The sequence below is a fragment of the Canis lupus genome, chromosome 30 (genome assembly GCF_003254725.2).
Source record: "Canis lupus dingo isolate Sandy chromosome 30, ASM325472v2, whole genome shotgun sequence".
Classification (NCBI taxonomy): Eukaryota; Metazoa; Chordata; class Mammalia; order Carnivora; family Canidae; genus Canis; species Canis lupus.
The window spans coordinates 36,869,458-36,891,071 of NC_064272.1; the positions used below are offsets into that span (position 1 = coordinate 36,869,458).

A 21,614-nucleotide genomic window follows, 5' to 3' on the forward strand; every position below is an offset into this window, starting at 1 on the left:
ACAGAGCCATCCTCCCCAGAATCCCTGGAACCCTGCGAAGTTGATTTTGGGGAAAAGAGAAACGAGGCCGGAGCTGTGGGCGCTTTTTCTGCCCGCAGTGTCTCAGATTCATTCTTAAGGAACTGAGAACTTAATCTTCCAACATGTCAACATGCCCCACCTCCCACCCCAGCTCCTGCAACACAAATGCCCAGCACACCAGGGTTTGTGGGGTACGATCCATACAGTCACCTCGCCTACAACAACTACAGGCTGCCAGGGAGCCCGGGCACCGACAGCCGGGTCGCGGCATCCTCCAGTATCCTCCCAAACCCCCAAAGCCACCAGATAGGCCGCTGATGCCCTACGTGAGGACAGCAGAAAGGTCTGGGGCCAAGTAGAAGCTTCCAACCCTGACCTAAAGTTGTGGGAGATTGGCAAGATTATTGGTGGCATGTGGCGAGATCTCACTGATGAAGAAAAACAAGAATATTTAAATGAATACGAGGCAGAAAAGATAAAGCGCGATGAATCTATGGAGGCCTATCATAGGGCCCCCGCCACCCTGCTTAATAAAGGCCCAAAGTCGTGCAGAAGCTGCTTTAGAGGAAGGAGTCGACAGAGTCTCGCATGGAGAAAGGACAACCTTACATGAGCATCCAGCCTGCTGAAGATCCAGGTGACTACGATGATGGCCTTTCAGTGAAGCCTACAGCCACCCACGTTTCCCGAGAAACCACCACCTCATCAGTGAAATCCTTGGAGTGTGGTGCCAGACGTTCGGTCACTTGTCACAGTGGCTGGAATGCAGGTCCTCGAGCGACAGGTCCAGTCCTTAATGGTTCATCAGCGAAGACTAGAAGCTGAACTTCTTCAGATAGAGGAGCGACACCAGGAAAAGAAGAGGAAGGTCCCAGAAAGCACAGATCCATTTAACAATGAACTTAAAGGGTTGTGCGGTCTGAAAGCAGAAGCGGGTATGGAAAAGGTTGCCGCTGAGACTGCACAGGCAGGACACCGGGCAAGAGCAGAGGGAGACAGAAGCAGCAGAGCCCCCTGGACGTGGTCAGAGCAGCGTGGTTCCCCAGGAAGAGCCAGCTGCTAGCAAGACCCAGGGAAGAAGGACACGAAAGCATCCCTATGGGGCCAGAGGAGACACACCTCGAAGAGGCAACGGAAAGCCAACAGACCGGTGAAGAAGGCACGTCTACTCCTGAGCACAAGGAGAGCGGGCAGGAGGGGGTGGACGGTACGGCCGAGGAAGGGACAGTGACAGGAACACTGGCTCAGAGAGCAACAGTGCAACAGTGCAGGAGCCACCGACAGACCCCACAGCAGAAGGTGAGAAGAAAGAATAAATGTTGCCTTGTTTTGTGTGTTCTAAATGCTTTTTTAAATGAAAAAAACAAGTTTTTTGAATTTTAAAAATAAAAAGTTGATTTTGGGCCCATGACGCTGGGTTTGGCTAACTGGGTACCACGGGGTGGGAGTGGTCCTAGTGAGTTAAGAATGAAGTGGGTTCCTTTTATAAACTCAAAACCCAGGTCTTACTGAGAATTCTGGGCAGCTTTCTGAAAGAGGACAGGAAGATCTACTCTTGAAGACCAAAGGATGGATCAAACTCCCACAGACAAAGTTGCCTAGGGCATGGCAGGAGAACCAGCCGATGAACATGCTAGACTAACACACAGGAGGGAAATGAGCTGGAACTGGAGTCAAAGAGATCTTGCCATGGGCAAGTGGTGTGAGAAGAGGAGTATCTGGGGCCAGTCAGATAAGGGTCTTCCTCACGCAAGAGGAAGGTATTGCTCACAAATACCCCCCAAAGCCTCACTTTATGCCATGCACTGAAGATGCAAAATGAGAAAAAAAAAAAAAAAAAGATGCAAAATGAGGAAGAGCAACATCTCCGCTAATGTGTTCACATCTCTTCAGTCTAGAACACAGACATTTACCAGGCGGAGATCACCATCCGGCACAAGAACTGAGACCCAACAGAGTGGTGATCTGGTAAAGCGAGGAAGGAATGTTCAGCCCTGGCTGCAGAATGTGGGGGTCACACAGGAAGTTAACCCGAGGCTGGTGGGGAATCCACTAGAGAAAGGAGCCAGCGTTTCTTCCAACCCTGCTTGCACTAGATCTGCTGAGCAGGGAAAATTCAGATGCTGGCCAAATTACAACAGAGAGTCTTTGAAATGATTGGCTCAAAAGAAAGTAAAGGATTTCCCTAACAGAGGACCAAAAACCTGCCCCCGGGTGGTAAATGAAGAGGGAAGCTGGTGCTTCCGGCCCTAAGGAAATCCTAACACCTGGAACCTGGAAGGCGGGAGGGGATGGAGGGAGCCACTAACACGGCCCACAGCCAGAGGGAGCGCCCGGCAGGAGGCCCCAGGAGAAACCTATCGGGAAGCCTGACTCTGCACTGATGTATTTTAAAAATAAGTAAAAATTGTCATTCTCCTGGAGAATTTGTTGAAGATTTTTGTGCCTATATTCATAAGGGATATTGGTATGTAGGGGTTCTTTCTCCTATTTTTAAAATCTGGTTTTCCTTGGGGGATCCCTGGGTGGCTCAGCGGTTTAGCACCTGCCTTCAGCCCAGGGCGTGATCCTGGAGACCCGGGACCCGGATCGAGTCCCACATCGGGCTCCCCGCAGGGAGCCTGCTTCTCCCTCTGCCTGTGTCTCTGCCTCTCTCTGTGTCTCTCATGAATAAATAAATAAAATCTTAAAAAACAATCTGGTTTTCCTTTTAAAAACAATCTGGTTTTCCTTATCAGTAAGGGCAGTCTTCTCTCTTCTTCTACTTTGAAGGGTTGGTGTAAATTGTTCTGTAAACATTTGGGAGAATTCTCCAGTGAGGCCATATGGTCCTGGACTTTTTCTTTTTATGGGAAGTTTTATTACTAACTTAACCTCTCTACTTGTTATAGATCTACTCAGATTCTCTATTCCTCCCTGCTTCAGTTTTGGTAATCTATGCATTTCTAAAAATTTTCCCAATTTCTCAGGGTTATCTAACCTGTTGGCATACAGCTACTCACAGTACACCCCCTATATTCCTTTCTTTTGCTTATAGGTCAGTAATAATATCCCCTCTTTCCTTCTTGTTAGTATTTTGAGTCTTCTCTCTCATTCTCTCTCTCTCTTTCTTTGTGTTTGCTGTTGTTTTTTGTCAGCCTAGCTCCTTTTTTAAAATATACAAGTTGTAAGCTCATTTTCTTTGATGTAGAATTAACAGGGTTAATTTGATGCCCCAAATGATGTAAAATTATAACATTTGCATATGAAGACTTTCCTTGAGGTAGTCCGACTTTCTTAAGGTTATTGATTTGATGATCAATAAAACTCAAAGAAACTATACATTTGTTCACAGATTTTTGTTGTTGTTGTTACTTGGGAAGTTCCATAATGGTAATTCCATCCAGAGTCATAATTACCAGTGGGGAAAAATACTCTCTCTGCTGATTGTGTGAGCAGCACATTGATACTCTCTATATAACCACTTTATATGAAAGCATGTACATTTTGCAAAAAGTGTGCACATGCCTATTATCTCATTTTTGGAACTGGACTAAATTGCCTTATTGCCTCCAACAGGGTCAGTTGTCAAACTGTCAAAATTTGTCAATTTTGTTTTTGTTTTTTTTTTTCAAAGAAACAACTTTTGGTTTTGCTGATTTTCTGTATCATTTTTCTATATTTCATTCATTTCTGCTCTAATCTATATTATTTCCTTCCTTCTACTTGATTTGTTTCTTCTTCTTTTTCCTAATTTCCTAAGGTGAACATTGAAGTTATTGATTTAAGATTTTTTAAAAATATAGTAGCTTCTTTACTATAAATTTCCCTCTGAGCACTGCTTTTGCTGCAACCCTTAAGTTTTGGTTTGTTGTGCTTTTGTTTCCATTCATCTCAGTTTACTTTCTAATACAACTTGTGATTTCTACTTTGACCCTTTTGTTCTTTAGAAGTTCATTGTTTATTTATTTTATTTTATTTTATTTTATTTATTTATTTGTGAGATACACAGAGACAGAGAGAGGCAGAGACACAGAGAGAGGGAGAAGCAGGATCCACACAGGAAGCCTGACATGGGACTCGATCCCAGATCTTCAGGATCACACCCTGGACTGAAGGCAACACTAGACCGCTGAGCCACCTGGGCTGCCCAGAAGTCCATTGTTTAATTTTCATTTTTTGCAAATTTCCTTCTGGCATGAATTTCCAATTTCACTATATGGTAGTCAGAACATATTTTGTATGATTTTAATTCTTTTAAGTTTATTGAGACTTGTTTTATGGCCAATACATGGTCTATCCTGGAGAATGTTCCATGGGCATTTGAGAAAAATATGTATTTTGCTGTTATTAGGTGTGGTGTTCTCGGTGCCTGTTAGATCCAGTTGGTTTGTACTCTTGTTCAAATTTTCTATTTCCTTGCTGATCATCTATCCAATCATTTTATCCACTATTGAAAGTGGGGTATTAAAGTCTACAACTATTGTTGTTACCTATTTCTCCCTTCCATTATGTCAGGTTTGCTTCACGGATTTTGAGGCTCTGTTGTTAGGTGCATATGTGTTTTTAATCATCAAATCTTCTTGATAGATTAACCCTTTTATTATTTTAAAATATTATTTGTCCTTAGAACTGATTTTGCCTTAAAATATACCCTGTCAGGGGGATCCCTGGGGGGCTCAGCAGTTTGGCGCCTGCCTTTGGCTCAGGGCGCGATCCTGGAGTCCCAGGATCGAGTCCCGTGTCGGGCTCCCAGCATGGAGCCTGCTTCTCCCTCTGCCTGTGTCTCTGCCTCTCTCTCTCTCTCTGTCTATCATGAATAAATAAATAAATCTTTGAAATATAAAAAAAAAAAAAAAAATCTTTGAAATATATATATAGGGATCCCTGGGTGGCGCAGCGGTTTGGCGCCTGCCTTTGGCCCAGGGCGTGATCCTGGAGACCTAGGATCAAGTCCCACGTCGGGTTCCCGGTGCATGGAGCCTGCTTCTCCCTCTGCCTATGTCTCTGCCTCTCTCTCACTCTGTGTGACTATCATAAAAAAAAAAAAAAACACCTGAAATTATATATATATATATATATATATATATATATATATATATATATATCCTGTCAGATATTAATACAGCCCCTTCAGCTCCCTTTTGGCTAAAATTTGTATGATGTATCTTTTCACATCCTTTCAATTTATTTGTGTCTTTGAATATGATATGTCTCTCTCATAGCGTAGAGTTGAATTTTATATATAATATATATTTAATATGTTAAATAATATATCAACAAATAGGATTGTATTATTTAACATATTAATATATTAATACATATTTATTTATAATATATTTTATTATATATTAATACATATATATTAAAATTATATCATTTTATTCATTTTGCCAATTTGCTTTTTAATTTGCTTTTTAGTTTGCTTTTTAATTTGGGTGTTTAATCTATTTACATTTTATATAATTGCTGATGAGGCAGGTTGCTATTTGGCATTTTGCTATTTGTTTTCTATGTCTTTTTTTTTTATTGTCCCTCTATTACTCTGTCACTGCCTTCTTTGTGATAAGTAAATATTTTCTAGTGTTACCCTTTTAATTCCCTTGTCCAAAGTCACAAATCATAAAATAAAAATTTGGTAAGTTGAACATCATCAAAACTGAATATGTTTACCACTTGGGGCACCTGCATGGCTTAGTCGGTTAAATATTTGACTCTTGTTTTCAGTTCAGGTCATGATCTCAGTCAGACTGGTGCTGGGCATGGAGTCTACTTGAAATTCTCTCTCTCCCTCTCCCTCTGCCCCTCCCACTCATGCTCTCTCTCTCTCTAAAATGAATAAAGCTTTAAAAATGTTTACTGTTTGAAAGACATGGTTAAGAAAATGAGAAAGCAAGCCATAAACTGGGAGAAAATATTTACAAAACATATATTACAAAGGACTTGCATTCTGAATATATTATTTATAATTCAATACTAAGAAAACAAATGACCCAGCAAAAAAGCAATGGGTAAAGATTGGAATGGTCACTTTACTGAAGAACACATATGGATAGCAAATAAATGCCTGAAAAGATGCTCAGCATCTTTAGTCATAATAGAAACGCAGATTAAACCCAGAAGTTAACATTACACACCCTTGATGTGTATACACATTACCTCGATGTTAAAAATAAAAGACTGACAATATCAAATGTTGTAAGGATGTGCAATAACCGGAACTCTCATATAATTGCTAGTGAATGGGAATGCAAAATAGTATTCCAGCTCACCAAACAATCTAGCAGTTTCTTATAAAGTTAAATATAGACTTACCGTATGACCCCACAGTGCCACTCCTTGATATATTTTTAAAGATTTTATTTAATTTTTTGAGAGAGAAAGAGAGTGAGCAGGGCGAGGGGCAGAGGAGGAGGAAGAGGGAGAAGCAGACACCGTGCTGAGTGCAAGCCCAACTCAGGGCATGACTTGATGTCACGACTCTGAGATCATGACCCCAGCTGAAACTGAGAGTCAGATGCTTAACGAGACACCCAGGCGCCCCTACTCCTGGATGTTTACTCAAGATAAATGAAAATCCATGTCCACATGAAGACTTGAACATGGATGTTCATAGGGGCATTATTCTTAATAACTAAAACTGGAACCAGCCCAAGTGTTCCTCAGTTGGTGAATGAGTAAACAAATTGTGTGACGTTCCCATATAAGGGAGTGTCGCTGTGCAATGCACACCACACAGACAGATCTTAAAAGCGTTAGACTAAATGAAGGAAGTCAGACATAAAAGACACATCTTTTATGATTCCATTTTTATGAAATTCTGGAAAAAACAAAAATTTGGTGACAGGCAGACTGCCATGGTCCAGGAGTGAGAGCACAGGGGTTGACTGCACAGGGACAGGAGGGTTTAGAGGAGTGATGGAGATGTTCTAGGTCTTAACTGTTGGGGATAGTTATAGGACTGTGTATGTTTATCAAAACAGCTTCAATATAGCAAATATATACAATTAGCAATCACAACATAAAGACAGAGTATGAGGAGTAAGTCTAACAACATGCACAAACCCTCATGAAGAAACTAGAAAGCCATGTGAAAGATCTCGCAGAGGCAGTTAATGCCCAGCAATATTCCATATGCTCCCTCACACAGCCTCCTTAGCAGTTACGTGGTGGCCAAGTAACACTAGAAGAAGTGAAGTGTGTGGCTGCTGGAGAGAAGTGGTTCATAATCACTCATCTCCTCGGTTGTCTCTGCTCCTCGATCTTAGAGACCAGAGGTTCCAGCTGACATCAGTGAGAAGAGTGGCTGCCCGGCCTGCAGGAGAACTTCCTGGAGCTGGAATAAACCTTTGTCGGGTGAAACCATTGAAATTTGGAACTTTTTCTTCTGGGGCAGCTGGTGCTAATTATCCTGACTAGTCTGAACAAGCAAACCATTAAAGAAGACTCAAGTGTTATAGAGAGTTATACTCTGTTCACCCATAGGAATACACATTTTAATAGTAATATTTATGTAATTTCAAATAAGAAGTCCATTGAATTCTTCACGCATCTTAAAAACTGATTGTACAATGTACATGATGGTGCAAAGTGCCTAGAATAACCAAGACATTCCTTAAGATGGAGAAGGTGGGGACTCGCTCAACTAGATATCATCGTACTTTATAAAGCTGTAGTGGCTAAGACAGGGCGCTGCTTGAACAAGGATAGGCAAGCTGATGACTGAACACGCCTCAACATAGACTCAGAGATGCTATATAAGTGACGGCGTAAATTAGTAGGAATGATTGGTTGTCCATACTGGGCAAAAATGAGATTGAATTCCGCCCCAATACCATAGCAAAGTTCAGGTCAGGTAGGTTAAGCACCACTTCACATTTTTACAAATTTAATATGGAAGAATATCTTTATAACATCAGAGGCAGATAGGTTTCTTAAACCAGCAGAAAAGACACTAAGGAAATACTAGATTTTTTTTTAAATCGCTAAACTGGACTTCACTAAAAGATAAAACTTCTGTTTATTAAAACCAGAAAAAGTGAAAATAAAAGCCATTAAACAGGAAGAAGATATTTGTAACACATCTCATGAACAGAGTGTGGTTCCCCAATAGATGTGCGTATGTGTAAAACTGCTACAAATCAATAACAAGATAATAGAAAATCACGCAAAAGACACGAAAAAATATTTCTCAGAAGAGGAAAGACGAATGGCAAATGAATATATGAGAAAACATCAACCCTACTAGGAATTAGGGATTTGCACATTGTCCGATATCACTAGATTGGAAAAAAAATTGCACATTGTCCGATATCACTAGATTGGGAAAAATAAAGTCTGATGATTCCAATTATTGGCAAGAATGCGGAGCAAGAGTAACTGATACACTGCAGGTGGGAATATAAATTGTTAGAAGGACTTAAGACGGTTTGGCGTGATCTTACAAAGCCAAGATTAGTCTACCCTACGACCCAGGGAGCCTAGAGATCTTCGCACATGTCTTTATCAGGAGCCACAAACAAGCCTGGTTGTAGTAGCAGTGTTTGTAGTACCGGGAGCTGGAGCTCACCAAGACCGCTATGTCCCCAAGAACGCCTGCACCAGTGGGGACACAGCGGACCCCGGCGCTGTCCGCCGTGGAAAAGACTTAACCGTGCTCCACGCATCAACAGGGTCTCAAAATTACAATATTGAACAAAATTAGCAGATTACTAGAGACTACCTGTGGCACGAAACCACTGAGGAAAAGCTCAGAGTTTTAGGAGCGTACTGAGGGGCGTAACAGAAGTGGGGGGAGCAGGCCATGAAAAGTAGATCATTTGTAAAGAAATGAAAAACAAGAAGATGAGCTAAAACTCGGTCTGCTTTCGATTATCCCCGTACATCAACAATTCTGAATATTATTGATAAAATCCTCCTCCCTGCAAAGGCAAACTACTTCCAATCCCCGCCCTACACACACACACACACACACACACACACACACACACACACCGTCGGTAAGCAACTGAGCACATGGTTTAGAGACACTTTATTTCAGGAGTAAGCATGTCGGGAAGAGCAAGGGAATGAGAGAAGGAGAATTCAGGTGAGTGGGGAGAGGAAGAGGGGTACAGGTGGGACCCAGCACGGATGCCTTCAAAGGAATTCCTTGTGCTCTTTTTTTTTTTTTTTTTTTTAAGATTTTATTTATTTATCCATGAGAGACACAGAGAGAGGCAGAGACACAGGCAGAGGGAGAAGCAGGCTCCATGCAGGGAGCCCGAGGTGGGACTCGATCCTGGGTCTCCGGGGTCACGCCCTGGGCCCAAGCTCAACGGCTGAGCCCCTCCCCCACACCCCCCGCCCCGGGCGCCCCTCCTTGTGCTCTTTTAAAACCGAAATGATGGGCACGTGGCTGCTTGTCGGATTTTTAATAGCTTATTTAGTTATTTATTACGTTTTACGCGTTTACTTGTATCTTGTGTGTGTATGACATCTCTACCCCCAAGAGAGAGAAAATTCAAGGCGCAGAATCGCGGGGGGCGGGGCAGGCCGCAGAGGGCAGCTCCGGGGCGGACTCCAGGGTCACACCTGAAAGGTGCTCAGGGGGGCTCGGGGAGGAGGGGAGCACGTGACCGCAGCAGCAGGTGCCGGATGCCGCTCCGGGGGCCCGGGGGAGGGCGGGGGGGGGCCTGGGCGGGGCGACCCCGCTGGAGCGCTGGGGAGACAGTCGAGGCAGGGACTTCACCCCAGTTTGCCGGGCGCGGTCAGGGCCGTGGGGCGGGGAGGGGGCGGGGAGGGGGCGGGCCGGTGGCGGCGGGGGGATGCGCGCCCACAGCCGCGGGCGCCCCTGTTCTGGGGCCTCGGGGATGCCCGGGCTTCCCGCCGCCCCCGCTCGGACCGCGGGGCGGACCCCGGGCAGGTCCCCGGTGCTCCGTCCCGCGCGGGCTCCCACGGGGGCCTCGCCTCTCCAGGTGTGCTGCACGAGACCCTGCTGGGACGCCCCCCACCCCCGGCCTGGGGCGGGTCCCCGGGGTGCCGTTGTCATGGGGACGCCCGCCGCCAGACTCCGCCGGTTACCATGGAAACAGCCACCGCCGGGCCCGGGGTCCCCGCCCCCGTGAGGACTCCCCTCCCGCAGGGGGGGCGCAGGGGGGTGGGGGCAGCCGTCCGCAGGCTTCAGGGGCCTGGGGGCCCAGCCCAGCGCCTGCACCCATCAGCAGGGCGCAGACACCCTGAACCCCCGACAGTGAGGCCGCCCATCCCGCCTGCACCCTCAGGTCCACCCCTGGCCGCTGCAAACCCGCTGGCCTGGCCTTGACCCCTCCCCTGGGCCAGCCACCTTCTGTTCCCCAGCCGCCCTCTGGTTCCTGGGGGCCCATCCAATCGGGTGCCCCGGACTCTCCTGCCTCCCGGTCAGGGTGCACCAGGGAGGCCGCTCAGGGGCCCCCACTTCGGGCAGGGGTCAGGGTCTCCCCCGGCCACCCGCTGGCAGAGGACACTCGCTCCCTCTCGCTCCCCCTCCAGGTTCCACCAGCGGGGAGCAACGCACCCCTGCATCCGCAGCCCCCCTCCCGCTCCCTGGCACCTTTGCCCCCTGCTCCTGCTGGCTCCTGGGCCTCGGCGAACCCCGCTCAGCTTACTCTCGGCTGCTCCCCATCCCTGACCCCTGACCCTGACCCCTGGAAGAAGACAGCATCTGCTGGCATTTTTTTATTTAAATAAAATATACAACACGGTGCATTTACCGTTTTCTGTTTTAAAAGTGGTAGATTTGAAAATCGCTTTGGGGGGACTGGGGACGGGCGGGCCCGCGGACCTGGACCTGGCTTCCCCAGGCTCCAAGGAGCAGCTGGGCTGGGTCAGAGGTTTTATAAAATGCATGTGTGCGTGTGTGTCGAGGACAGTGAGGCCAGGCCCTGATGGCAAGCGGGGTGGTCCTCACGCCTCATGCCCTTGTCCCCTCCACTCCTGCTCCTGTGCCCTCCCCGCCCACCTCCAGGACTAGATGGGTTTGGGGATCGAGTAGGCCTGCCTCCCTGAGGAGGGGCAGGGTGGCAGGGGTGTGTGCAGAGCGCAGGTGGAGGCCGCCACTTAAGCCCTTCCAGCCCCGAGAACTCCCTGGGCCCACGGGGCGTTCTCCTGCCCACTGGAGACCCCAGCCAGGCACTTAGTCTCTCCCCAAGATCGCAGGATCCTTCACCACCGTCCCTCCCGGATGACCGCCCCCTCCCTCGGGGCCATCCGTGGAGACACGGGCCTGCCCCACCTCCCTGGACAACTCGGGACCGAACCTGATCCTGACATCATTCTGGCTGGAGCGTGGAGGGGGGTCCTGGGTGGACAAGGCGGGACCAGCCCTACCCACTACTCAGGTCTTGGCCGGCGGACGCAGACCACTAACAGGCCTGGCAGGGCCTCGTGGGGAGCGAGAGCGTGCCTCGGGGGACATCTGCGCTGCTTTCACATCGGCGCCCCTCCTAAACCTGCTTCCGGCTCCGGGTGCCTTCAGAATGGGGGCCAGTCCGTTAGGAGGCTGCCTCGAAGGCCTCTGGGGCTCCCCCAAAGCCCCGAGTCTGCACCTGCATATCCGCCTGGTCCCCTCCTCCCTGCTCTTTCCTTCCTCTTCTTTCGGCCTAACTCTCCACCGCTCGCTGGAGGCCTGGCTCACACCCACCAGTGGCCACCTGCCCCTCGGGAGGCCCGGCCACCTCCCTCGTCCTGAGACCATCAGGTCCTGGGGCCCTCAGCCGAGGGGCTCTGGGCTCTCGCCTCGGCTGTTGGAGCAGTGGGCTGGGCACAGGAGGAGGCCCGGAGGACCGGATTCCTCGAGCACCTACGATGGCCTGTGCCGGGCATAGGCTGGGTGGTTCGCACCTGCTACTGCTCCCATCTGGTCCCCGGGGGTCCCTGGGAGGCGGTACCGTAGTGACTCCCGATCTACAGATGAGGTAACAGACTCGGAAAGGCCGGCCAACTTGCCCTAGGTCAGCCGGCTAAGCAGCGGCAGGGCTGGGATTCGAACCCAGGTCTGACTGCTTCCAAAATCTGGTCTCTTCCCACCACGCTTTGCTCGGAGACTAACTGCGTCCCTCTCAGCGCTTAGCCTCCGGCGGGCACGGATTTCAGTCCCCGATGGGCCCTGGCTCTGCCATTCCGAGTTACCACGCTCTGGAAAAATTACCCCAAACTCCCTTTCCCCATCTTCGAAACAGGGAGAATCAAAGCACCTGCTTCGTGGTCTTTGTGAAATTAAAGGAGTCAACGTGTGTAAAGTGCGAAACCAGTGCTTGGCACAGAGCAGACTCAAGAACTACGAGTTCCCCTCACCTCCCACGGTACCGACGGGGAAACTGAGGGCCGTGGAGGTGACGGGGATGTGCTTGAGGCCCCTCAGGGCAGGAGGCGTCTTCTGCTTCCGCGCGGTGAGAGGTCAGGCTAGGACTGGACTTGAGACCAGAGATGCGGAGAAAGGGGGGGCCTGCTGAGGGGTCCTGGGGTCCTCTTCCCTGAGGACTGGAGAGAGCACTTCCCCCAGACCTTGCGGTGCCCAGCCCGAGGGCCAAGGCGGGCTGCTGCATGTAAGGTGACCTGGGTGTCCTGGCAACACAGGGTTACAGTGTGCGCACATGACAGTGGCTATCTACACGGCTCTAGGGGCGCTACGCAGCTCTACGTGTACACATCTTACATACATATACATATACATAGTCATATACGGATCTGGCTAAGTTTGCAGTAGAAAAAAAAATGCAAGACTCTCAGGGCCCTGGCCCCGTTTCGTCTCAAGGACTCAGGTGACCGAGGCTCCCCAGAAACACATCCAGGGGCAACCCCTTCCGGCGGGGGTTGGGGGGTGGGGGCACAAGAGGACCCCCCCCCCCAGCAGAGCTCCAAGTTCACAGCTAAGGGGCTGGTGGTGGCGGGGACTGCAGCCCTAAGATGGACACAGTAACAGACCTGCTCTAAGACCCCCAAACGTGGGCCACCCCACCTGCGGCCAACCCCAGAGACCCCAGAGACCCCAGCCAGAGAGAGACCCCGCCTGCCTTCTTCGGGCTTTTGCCTTTGGGCCCTGCCTGCTTCCCTCCCGCTCCCTCCCCTGCTCCCTCCCTCCTTCCCTCCCTCCCTTCCCTCTAGTGCTGAGTATTAAAATAGTCTATAAAAGCAAGTGACCAAAAATCTATAGCTCTAAGAATACCTGGTTATTTTCTGCTGTCTTTTGTTTTTCTGGTGTGGGGTGTTTTGTTTGTCTGTTTGTTGTTTTTAATGATAATCGTTATTGTTATTGGTATATCTCCTAATAATCACAGTTAAACCTGAAGGAAGAAAGGAGGCAGGAGGAGGAGGAGGAGGAGGAGGAGGAGGGAGGGGGTTGGGGAGAAGAAGAAGAAGCAGAAGAAGGAAAAACAAAAAAAGAGAAAACAGGAGGGGAGAAGGGGGGCCCTGCTCATAGGTTGGACGGCAGTTTGGAGCAGCGCGCGGGCTCAGGCCTGGCCCCGGGATCTCTCGGGGGCGCAGCAGTCAGAGGGGGGCCCCCGGGGGGGGCGGCTCTTGCGCCGAGCGAGGAGAGGGGGGGCGGCGCGGCACCTGAGGATGTCTTCCGAGGCAGAGTGACGCGCTGGCCGGCGCCCCCGCAGGGCCTCCCCGCGGGGCCCAGGCCCCCGCCGCCCCCGCCGCCCCCGCCGGCCCCGCCGGCCCCCGCCCGGGGCGCGGGCGGGAAGGCGGCCACCGACTCCCCCGACGAGTGCGGCGACGCCCCGCGGAGAGTCTGCGCCCCGGCGTGCGGCAGGGCGGGCTGCGAGGCCGAGAAGAGCCTGAGGTCCCGGGTGAGGCGGCCCGGGGTCAGGGGCGGGGTGCCGCGGCGCTGCGGGGGCTGCGGGGCCGGGGGGCTGCGCGCGGGCGGGGGCAGCAGGGAGCCGTGCGAGCCGGACGCCCGCGGGGGCGGCGCGCTCGGGAGCGTTCTCGGGGGCCCGGGCCGCTCGGGGGGGCGCGGGGGCGGCTCCGGGGCGCCGGGCGCGGGGTCCCCGGGGGGCTGGCCCGGGCTGGCGGCGGGGGAGCGCGCGGCGGGCGGCGGCGGGGGCTGCAGCGGGGCGCGCGCGGGGCCGGCGGGGGGCGTGCGCGCCGGGGAGCCGGGCGAGGGCGGCGGCGGGGGCCCGGCCGGCGGCGGCAGGTGCAGGGACGACGACGACGGCGTGTCCAGCTGCGACGGGCTGCTGGCGGGCGAGGCGGCGGCGGCGGCGGGCGCGGCCGGGAGCAGGGACTGCAGGCGCCGGGGGTGGCGCGGGCCGGCGGGCGGGCGGAACACGGCGGCGGGCAGGCGGGGGTGGTGCGTGAGCGCCAGGGCCACCGACGTGGTGGCCGCGGCCGCCTGCAGCGGCGCCTGGATGAGCGGCGTCCAGATGACGGGCGCGGGGGGCGCGGCGGCGGCGGCGGCGGCGGCCTGCACCCGGTGCGCGCAGTGGGCCATCTCGCGGTCGTGCTGCACGATCTGCTGGATGATCTCGTTCTCCTGGTAGTTGAAGACGCCCGAGTTGAGGTCGTGCTGCACCTTGTGCAGGAGGATGGAGTTCTTCTTGCCTGCGCCGCACAAGGGAGCGGGGGCTCAGGCCGGAGGACCGGGGTGCGGGGTGCAGGGGGGCTCCCGGCCTCCCCGCCTCCCGGCCTCCCGGAGGCCGCCCTCACCGATGCGGTCCAGGCGGTCCAGCGCCACCGTCTCGAAGGCCCGCCGCATCATGGGGTACTCCTCCAGCACCTCGTTGAAGTTGTCCACGCTCAGCGAGTACAGGCGGCAGTAGGTGTCGGCCCGGACGCTGGCCGTGCGCCGACCCCGGGTCAGCAGGCAGATCTCTGCGGGGACAGCGGGAGTGGGGAGGACGAGCGGGCTCCGGCCTGGTCCCCACCATCGCCATGCCGGTGCCCCCAGCGGGGGCCGGGCTCTCCCCCAGCCCCGGCGCCCATCCACTGGGCCGCAGACACCCGCCAGGCGCCAGGCGGCCACCGCAGAGGGCCCCGGCGGTCATCCTCGGCCTCTCCAGCCCGGGTCCCCCTAGGGCCCCCGCGGCCCCCTCACCTCCGAAGTAGGAGCCGTCGGCCAGCTTGGTCTCCTTGTTGCCCTTGGTGAGCACGCTGACCACGCCGTGCTGGATGAAGTACATCTTCTTGCCGATGGTGCCCTCTCGGATGATGTAATCCCCCGGCTGGAAGACCTCGAAGCGCAGCTTGGTCAGCATGGACGTCACGAAGTTCGGGTCCGCGTTGGCGAAGAGCGGCATGGAGGCCACCAGCTTCCGGCAGTTGAAGTTGATGATCTCCTGGTCCCCGGGCGGGGCGGACAGGGAGAGAGGGAGAAGGTGAGGGGGGCCGCCCAGCAGGAAGGACGCTCCCCTCCCGGCCCCCCCGCCGCCGCCGCCGCCGGCTCACCTCCCTCAGTGGCTCACTCAGCTCGCCCAGGATGCTCTCCTCGTCGAACATCTTGCCCTGGTAGCGGTGCTCGTAGTAGTCGTGGATGCGCTGCCGGGTGTCGGGCGGAAGCTTGTGGAAGGACATGTACTGCTCCACCTGCTTGTACTGAGTCACGGGAGACAGGGAGAGGGCGTCACCCCGGGAGGGCCCCAGCCCTGCTGCTGACCAGAGCTGGCACCAACCTGTGGGCCTCCCTGGCCGACCCTGGCTCCTTGAGACCGAGATCCGTGCTGTCGGTGTGCCCCAAGCAATGGCCCTGACTCCCGGGGTCTTGGGGGTCAGGGAGGGGCTCCTTCAGCGTGTTGGGTGCCGTGGAGACGGCCAGGGGCAATAGGGCCTGACCCAAGCCCGGGTCCAGGCCAACTGACCAGGAGGTCCACCAAGTTTCCTCCCCACACGGGTCTTTTCTGTGTCACGCTGTGGACCGGAGAGGCCCCACTGGCGCCAGGAGGTGCTCTTTGCCACCAGGTGACACTGGCATGGGCAGCAGGGTTGGGCTGCAGTGGGTTGGGGGACTGGAGGCTAAAGTCAGAGCGCCTGACCCGCCAGATGCTGGGTATCCAAATGTGGCCCCAGCCGGCTCCACGTCATTTTGTCAGAGTGACTCTAGCCCACGGGAGGGCCAGGCCCTTAATCAGAGGTTGGGGATAAAAGATGGGTGAGCCCAAGTGCCCAGGCCCCAAGCAAATACGAAATGCTCCTATCCATCCAGGGGTGATGGGCGGGTGCTGCTCCGGCCGTCCTGAGACTGTGGGTGCAGAGCGGGCATCCACGGGAGCACGCTCGGCAGAAACAGATTAGGCACAACCGGACCGTTCCCTCACTGGCACGGAAGGGCAGTTCCTGTACCCAAGGAACAAGCAGAGGAGGGGAGCCCGTTCCCGGGGACTGGTGCTCCCAAGAGGCGGGGACAAGCCCGGCTGCAGGTGCCTGCAGGCAACCGAGGGCTGGGAGATGACAGTTCCTTACGTTCTTCCGGCCACGTTGGCTCCGGCTGCTCGAGGCTGTGCCCAGCCCCAGGGGACAGGGACTTCCTGGCCAGCTGTGGGGCCAGGGGACTCGGAACAGCTGGAGCCATAGTTTAGAGCTTTCCCGTGCCAGGGGAGAAGGCACAGTGGTGGGGAGGCAGGGTCTGGAGACCCGGCCGGAGAGCAAGCTTGTTGACGTGGTTCAGGCAAGGACGAGTAGAGACCAGTGGGAGGGAATTCATCTCAGAGAGATTTATGGGGGACTCAGATTGGAGAGCCATTAGCTAAGGAACAGAATAAAGACACCCCTCGAATGGAGAGCCCCAAGCAGCTTGACTCTGCCCTCGAGTGAACCCTGGTGCTTTTTTTCTAAACTATCCCTGACCGTCATCCCGGACTGAGACCCCACCCGGGTCACACACGGAGTCCTGACCCGGTCACAGGCTGGGCCCTGATGCTGGCCCACGTTGATCCCTCACCAGGCCCTGTACTGAGCAATGGCTGGAACGACCTGACGCCTTCTCACCGTCCCCTTTCCAGGACCCCTTGTTCTCATCAGGCTGATTTCTTTCCTACCTGTCTGCATACCTTTGTTCATGCTCCTCATGATGCCTGCCTAGAATTCTATCTCCTTCCTCTGCTACCCCAAACTGCCCCTCCCACCCTGCCCTGGCTCTGCAGGCTCTCCTGAGCTTTCCTTTTGGCAGCGTGGCACCCGGGCATCCATGTCTCGGTCACCCCACCAAGGGAGGGCACCCGGGGCAGGCAGGCAGCCAGTTAATCAATACACGCCGAGCCCCGCTATGTGCCGGACACTGGGAATTCAATGGACACCTGGGTCCTGCCCTCACAGAGCCACGGCCTGGACAGGAAAGATGGACACTACACAAGGACCACACCATGAATTAAATCCATCAGGAGGACAAAGTGTGGTGAAGGGGAATTAGAGGTCACATGATGGGGGAGCTGATGGGGTCACAGAAGGCCCACCAAGGTCAAGTGCAGGCTGAGAGGTGGAGAAGTGGTCAGGTGAAAAGGCAAGAGGAGAGTTCCAGGCTAGTGTCTGTGCCAAGGCCTTGCAGGAGGCCGTGCCCGGGGCGGGGGCGGGGGAGGGCGCTGGCCAGGCTGGAATAGAGGGCTGTGGGGCCCAGGGCATGATGTGGTCATGGGAAGCGCAGGGGCCAGATTATGCCCCTTAAATGTCAGGCTGAGGAACCACACCTCGGAGTTGCTCTGCGTCTACGAGTAACCTGGAGACCCGGATGAGTTTTAAGCAGGAGGATATGACCAGCTCTACATTTTTTAAATCTCTGCTCTATCTGCCACACAGAGAAAGGAGTGGAAGGTGGCAGATGGAGCCCACTTAGCCAATAAATATCGACTAGCCTGCTCTGTGCTGTCTTACAGGTTGGCATGTATTACTCCGCATAAGCCCCACGACAGGAGCCCTTCTCCTGTCTCCCTCTTACAGATGGGCACCTGGGGCAGAGATATGCAGTAACATGCCCATGCTCCATGGACAGCCGATTAGGCCCCTGGGCCCCACTGCGCGGAGCTGCCCACAGAGCATAGCGCCTCCGAGGGCAGAAGGCATGGAGGAGCGGAGAGCAAGGCTTGAGCCACCAGGGACCCAACGTGTGACGACTGAGAGGACACGCCGCCGAGACCAGCCAGAGCGGGAGGGTGTGCAGTTACAGGAACCAAGAGCAAAGCCAAGATGGGAGTGCTAACTGGCAAATACCACCGAGACGCTGCGCAAGATGAGGACCCCAAAGGATCTATGGGCTTTGGCACAGCGGAGGGCACCGGTGAACTTCAGTTTATGGGCTGAGCCATGGGTTCAGCAATCATGAACAAGGTGGGCGTTTGTTTGCTTTAGGAATCTGTCCAGGAAAAAGAGGTGGACAACAGCAAAGAGAACGGCCCAAGCCAGATGAGGGTAGATGGCAGGACATGTCGGGGGCCTGGCGTCGGGGACCCGCTGGCTGCCAGCCTGGGCCCCCTCGGGACCACGGGTCAGGTGCTCTCCTAAGGCTCCCAGGACGGAGCACAGCTTTCTGCCCTACCTTCTCCTGGTACTGGCGCCGAGACGAGTCCAGGGACTGGATGAGGGCGGTGGCGTGGCCGATGAACATGGCGTAGCAGGTGGCGCCCACAATCATGCTGAGCATGGTGAGCCAGACGTCTGACATGCCCACGGGTGCCTGCCGTCCATACCCGATGCACAGCATGTGGCTCATGGCCTTGAAGAGGGCATAGGAATACTGCTTTCCCCAGGAGTTGTTCTGTGGACAGATTGTGGGTGGGTAGCTAGAAGGTCCCTGTCCCCTCCCACCCCTCAACCTAACTCTTTCCCAGTGGCTGAGCCCAGGGAGGGCTTCCAACCTTGCTGTTGGCTGGAAGCCTTGGGTGAGGGGCAGGAGCCCGCACTGGCGACGTGCAGGGACAGTGAACCCCCGACTGAGGCCTTTCTCTTGCTATGGGGGACAGGATCAGACTAGAAGCCCCAGCAAAGGGACAGGAGCCAGCCTCACCCCCCTCCGACTTTTCAGTCCTCAGGGAGCAGCCTGGAGCCCCGAGGCCGCCAAAGGCCCCAGGCTGAGCCACCCTGCTGTCCTCTACTTGCTGAAAATAGCTCCATCCCCACCCCCCACCACCACCACCAAACTACTGCCAAGTGAAGCCCATTTCCCCACTGACCTCAATTACAAAACCAGATATGCCTTCCCGGGGGGGACAAGCTCTGGCAGACTGAGCCAAAAACACTGTCCTCATTTTGGGCGAGCAAAGTTTGAGCGCTGCAGAGCTAACTCACCTCCTGGGTGAGCCCTGCCGGAATGGGTTCAGGGCTGAGGCCGCTAGTTATCCTCCCCCCTGCCAGGAGATGGACTGTCTGGAACAGACAATGCTTGAGGGCAGGAGGAGGGAGGAAGGGAGTGAGCGAGGCTCCCGGCTATTTTTGTCTCCAAAGCCAGCCAGTGTCTCAAGGAAGCCTCCGCGTGGGAAAGCTGGGCGCAGAAGGGCCATCTCCTGAATTTAGTGCATGTGTGGGCCTGTCACCCTCACACAGAGGAAACTGTCCCAAAAGAGGAAGCTGCCAGATGAACCCCAGCATCTGCTACCTCCCCTGTGCCTCCCTGTTCACATAGGGGATGGATGAGCAACTCTGTGCATGACCTAGCTCAGGACCCAAAGAACCGGGGCGCGGGGCCCCAAACCCTTCCACGGTTCCCAGGCTGTTGCTAGCACCTGGGGCAAGGCACAGGAGCTGTGAGCCACGGTCAAGGCCACTCAGGTCAAGGCCACTCAGGTCAAGGCCACTCAGACAAGCAGAGCCGGTCTGGTGGCTCTCGGTCCAGACCCGGTTGGGAGGTCAGCGGGGCTGATCCTGGGGTGCCTGCCTCAGCTCCCAGCCTGGGGACCCAGGGTGGCTGCAGCTGCCTCTAGTCAGGGCTTGGCATGGGGGGCAGGGGGGGCTTCCTGCTGAGCCTCGGGGGACCGGATATTCAATCCATCTGGCCGATTCATTTACACTTAGCTCATCAAAAGGCTGTTTGGTCAAGGCCTAGTTGATGCTGAAAGAGGCCTCAGGTCCCTTCACCTCTTTCAAAGCTGGCTCCTCCTCCCCTGGGGCTCCGGGGATTGGCCCTCAGGTGAACCACAGGACAGGGTGGGAGGAGGAGGGAGGCGGGCCTCCCAAAGCTGGGGGGGTTGTTCACGGGTCCAGGGGGTCCTCGCCCCGCCTGGTGCCCACTCTGCACGTGGGAGGCGTGGGGTGGGGGGCTCTGCGTGATGGCTTCCCGGCCCCCATTCCATCTTCCCTCCTGGGGGCTCAGGCCCCCACCTGTGGGGGCCTAGGGGGTGGGGTTGGGGGGAGGGCCGGGGAGGGAGCCCCCCCACTCAGAAGCCCGCCACAAGCCGCCTACGGTGCCCCTCCCCACTTTCCCTTTTCTCGGGCTCAGCTTTTAGGGTTGGTCGGGCCTCTGGGGGACAGAGGGAGGATGGCAACCCCCAGCCCAGCTTTGCCACACTTGATACAGTGAGAACCAGCAGGTCTTCACTTCCTTGAGGGGAGTCGGGGCCCGCGCCAGGGGGCTGGAGGGAGGCGCAGGGTGGGGGTGATGGGCCTGCACTGGCTGGAGCCGTGGGCCTTGGCCACCGTGCTGGCACCTCAGGACCCCATGTGCCGGGGCTCAGGTGTAGACCTGTGCTGTGGACCTACGCTGCCCATTGGTGCTCTCACCCCCCGACGCCCCAAGGGAGGCCCGAGCTGGGCGCTCACCACCATGTTGTTGATGGACACCCAGCAGTCGTCGGGGAAGTCCTGCAGCATGGGCACCAGGAACTGCAGGCAGCCGTCCCAGTGGCAGAGCAGGAGCATCATGCCGATGAGGTTCACGATGCGCACCACAGCGCTGGCCAGGTCGTAGGTCATGTGGAAGATCTGGGGGCACAGGGAAAGAAATGGACCTCGTAGGTGGCTGGCCGGCCCGCCGGGAAAGGGGGTGGCCGCTCCTGCCCAGCCTGCAGCTGCCCGGGGCACTGCCCCACGCCTGCTTGGCGGGCACCGGCCTGGGGCTGGGCAGGTACAGGTGGCCAGGGCGGGAGGTTGGAAGAAGCTCGCAGCAGGCCGTAGGGCCCCAGGGGGACACCTCCAGGGCTTCCTGCGGGTGTGGGGGCCTCCCCGGAAGTCCAGCCATCCATTCAGGCCTGATGCTTGAAGGGAGGACATCCCCCCTACAGCCCTGAAGTGGGCAGAGACGCTGCTTCATCAGCTGGCCTGGCCGGGAGGACGACAGGGAGAAAGTCAGCCAGCGTGGGGCTCCTCGGGGGACCACAGTCTGTCATCAGGCCAGGGGCACTGTGTCTCCCCAAATCTGCCACTGGACACCAAGGACCTAGCAGCAGCGGGGGGCTAAGCAGCCTGGACACACGGGGTCCCCTGGGCTCACACGGACCTTGATCCCAGGCCCACTTCCACCCAGTTCCTAGCTGTGCGATCTTGAGAAAGTCCCTGAATCTCTCTGATTACGTGGCTCATCTGGAAAATGGCAATAAAAATTCTTACCTGAATGGATTATCAAATGGATTAAATTATACATATAAAGTGCCCGGCCCTGGCTATAGACATGTTCCATAAATTGCACACCATTATTAATTAATGAGCTGTTATTAATAATTAATCTTTATGACTAGTTA

At 54.8% G+C, this 21,614-nt stretch overlaps 1 protein-coding gene and 1 pseudogene across 1 annotated transcript in view; one reads left to right on the forward strand and one right to left on the reverse strand.

The window, feature by feature from the left end:
- The first annotated feature begins 156 nt into the window (after positions 1-156).
- On the forward strand, positions 157-1,337 carry LOC112675442 (SWI/SNF-related matrix-associated actin-dependent regulator of chromatin subfamily E member 1-like; annotated as a pseudogene).
- Positions 1,338-10,682: 9,345 nt separating this feature from the next.
- The window catches only part of HCN4 (hyperpolarization activated cyclic nucleotide gated potassium channel 4), a 44,078-nt gene continuing 33,146 nt past the window's right edge, over positions 10,683-21,614 (reverse strand). The window contains exons 3-9 of the mRNA XM_025472064.3: positions 20,698-20,859; positions 18,482-18,700; positions 15,406-15,552; positions 15,056-15,296; positions 14,668-14,832; positions 14,108-14,562; positions 10,683-14,065 (exon numbers count right to left, since the gene is read on the reverse strand). Of these exons, the coding sequence (XP_025327849.3) occupies positions 13,433-14,065; positions 14,108-14,562; positions 14,668-14,832; positions 15,056-15,296; positions 15,406-15,552; positions 18,482-18,700; positions 20,698-20,859 (2,022 nt within the window). The 3' untranslated portion in view covers positions 10,683-13,432. The remainder of the gene's footprint in view (positions 14,066-14,107; positions 14,563-14,667; positions 14,833-15,055; positions 15,297-15,405; positions 15,553-18,481; positions 18,701-20,697; positions 20,860-21,614) is intronic.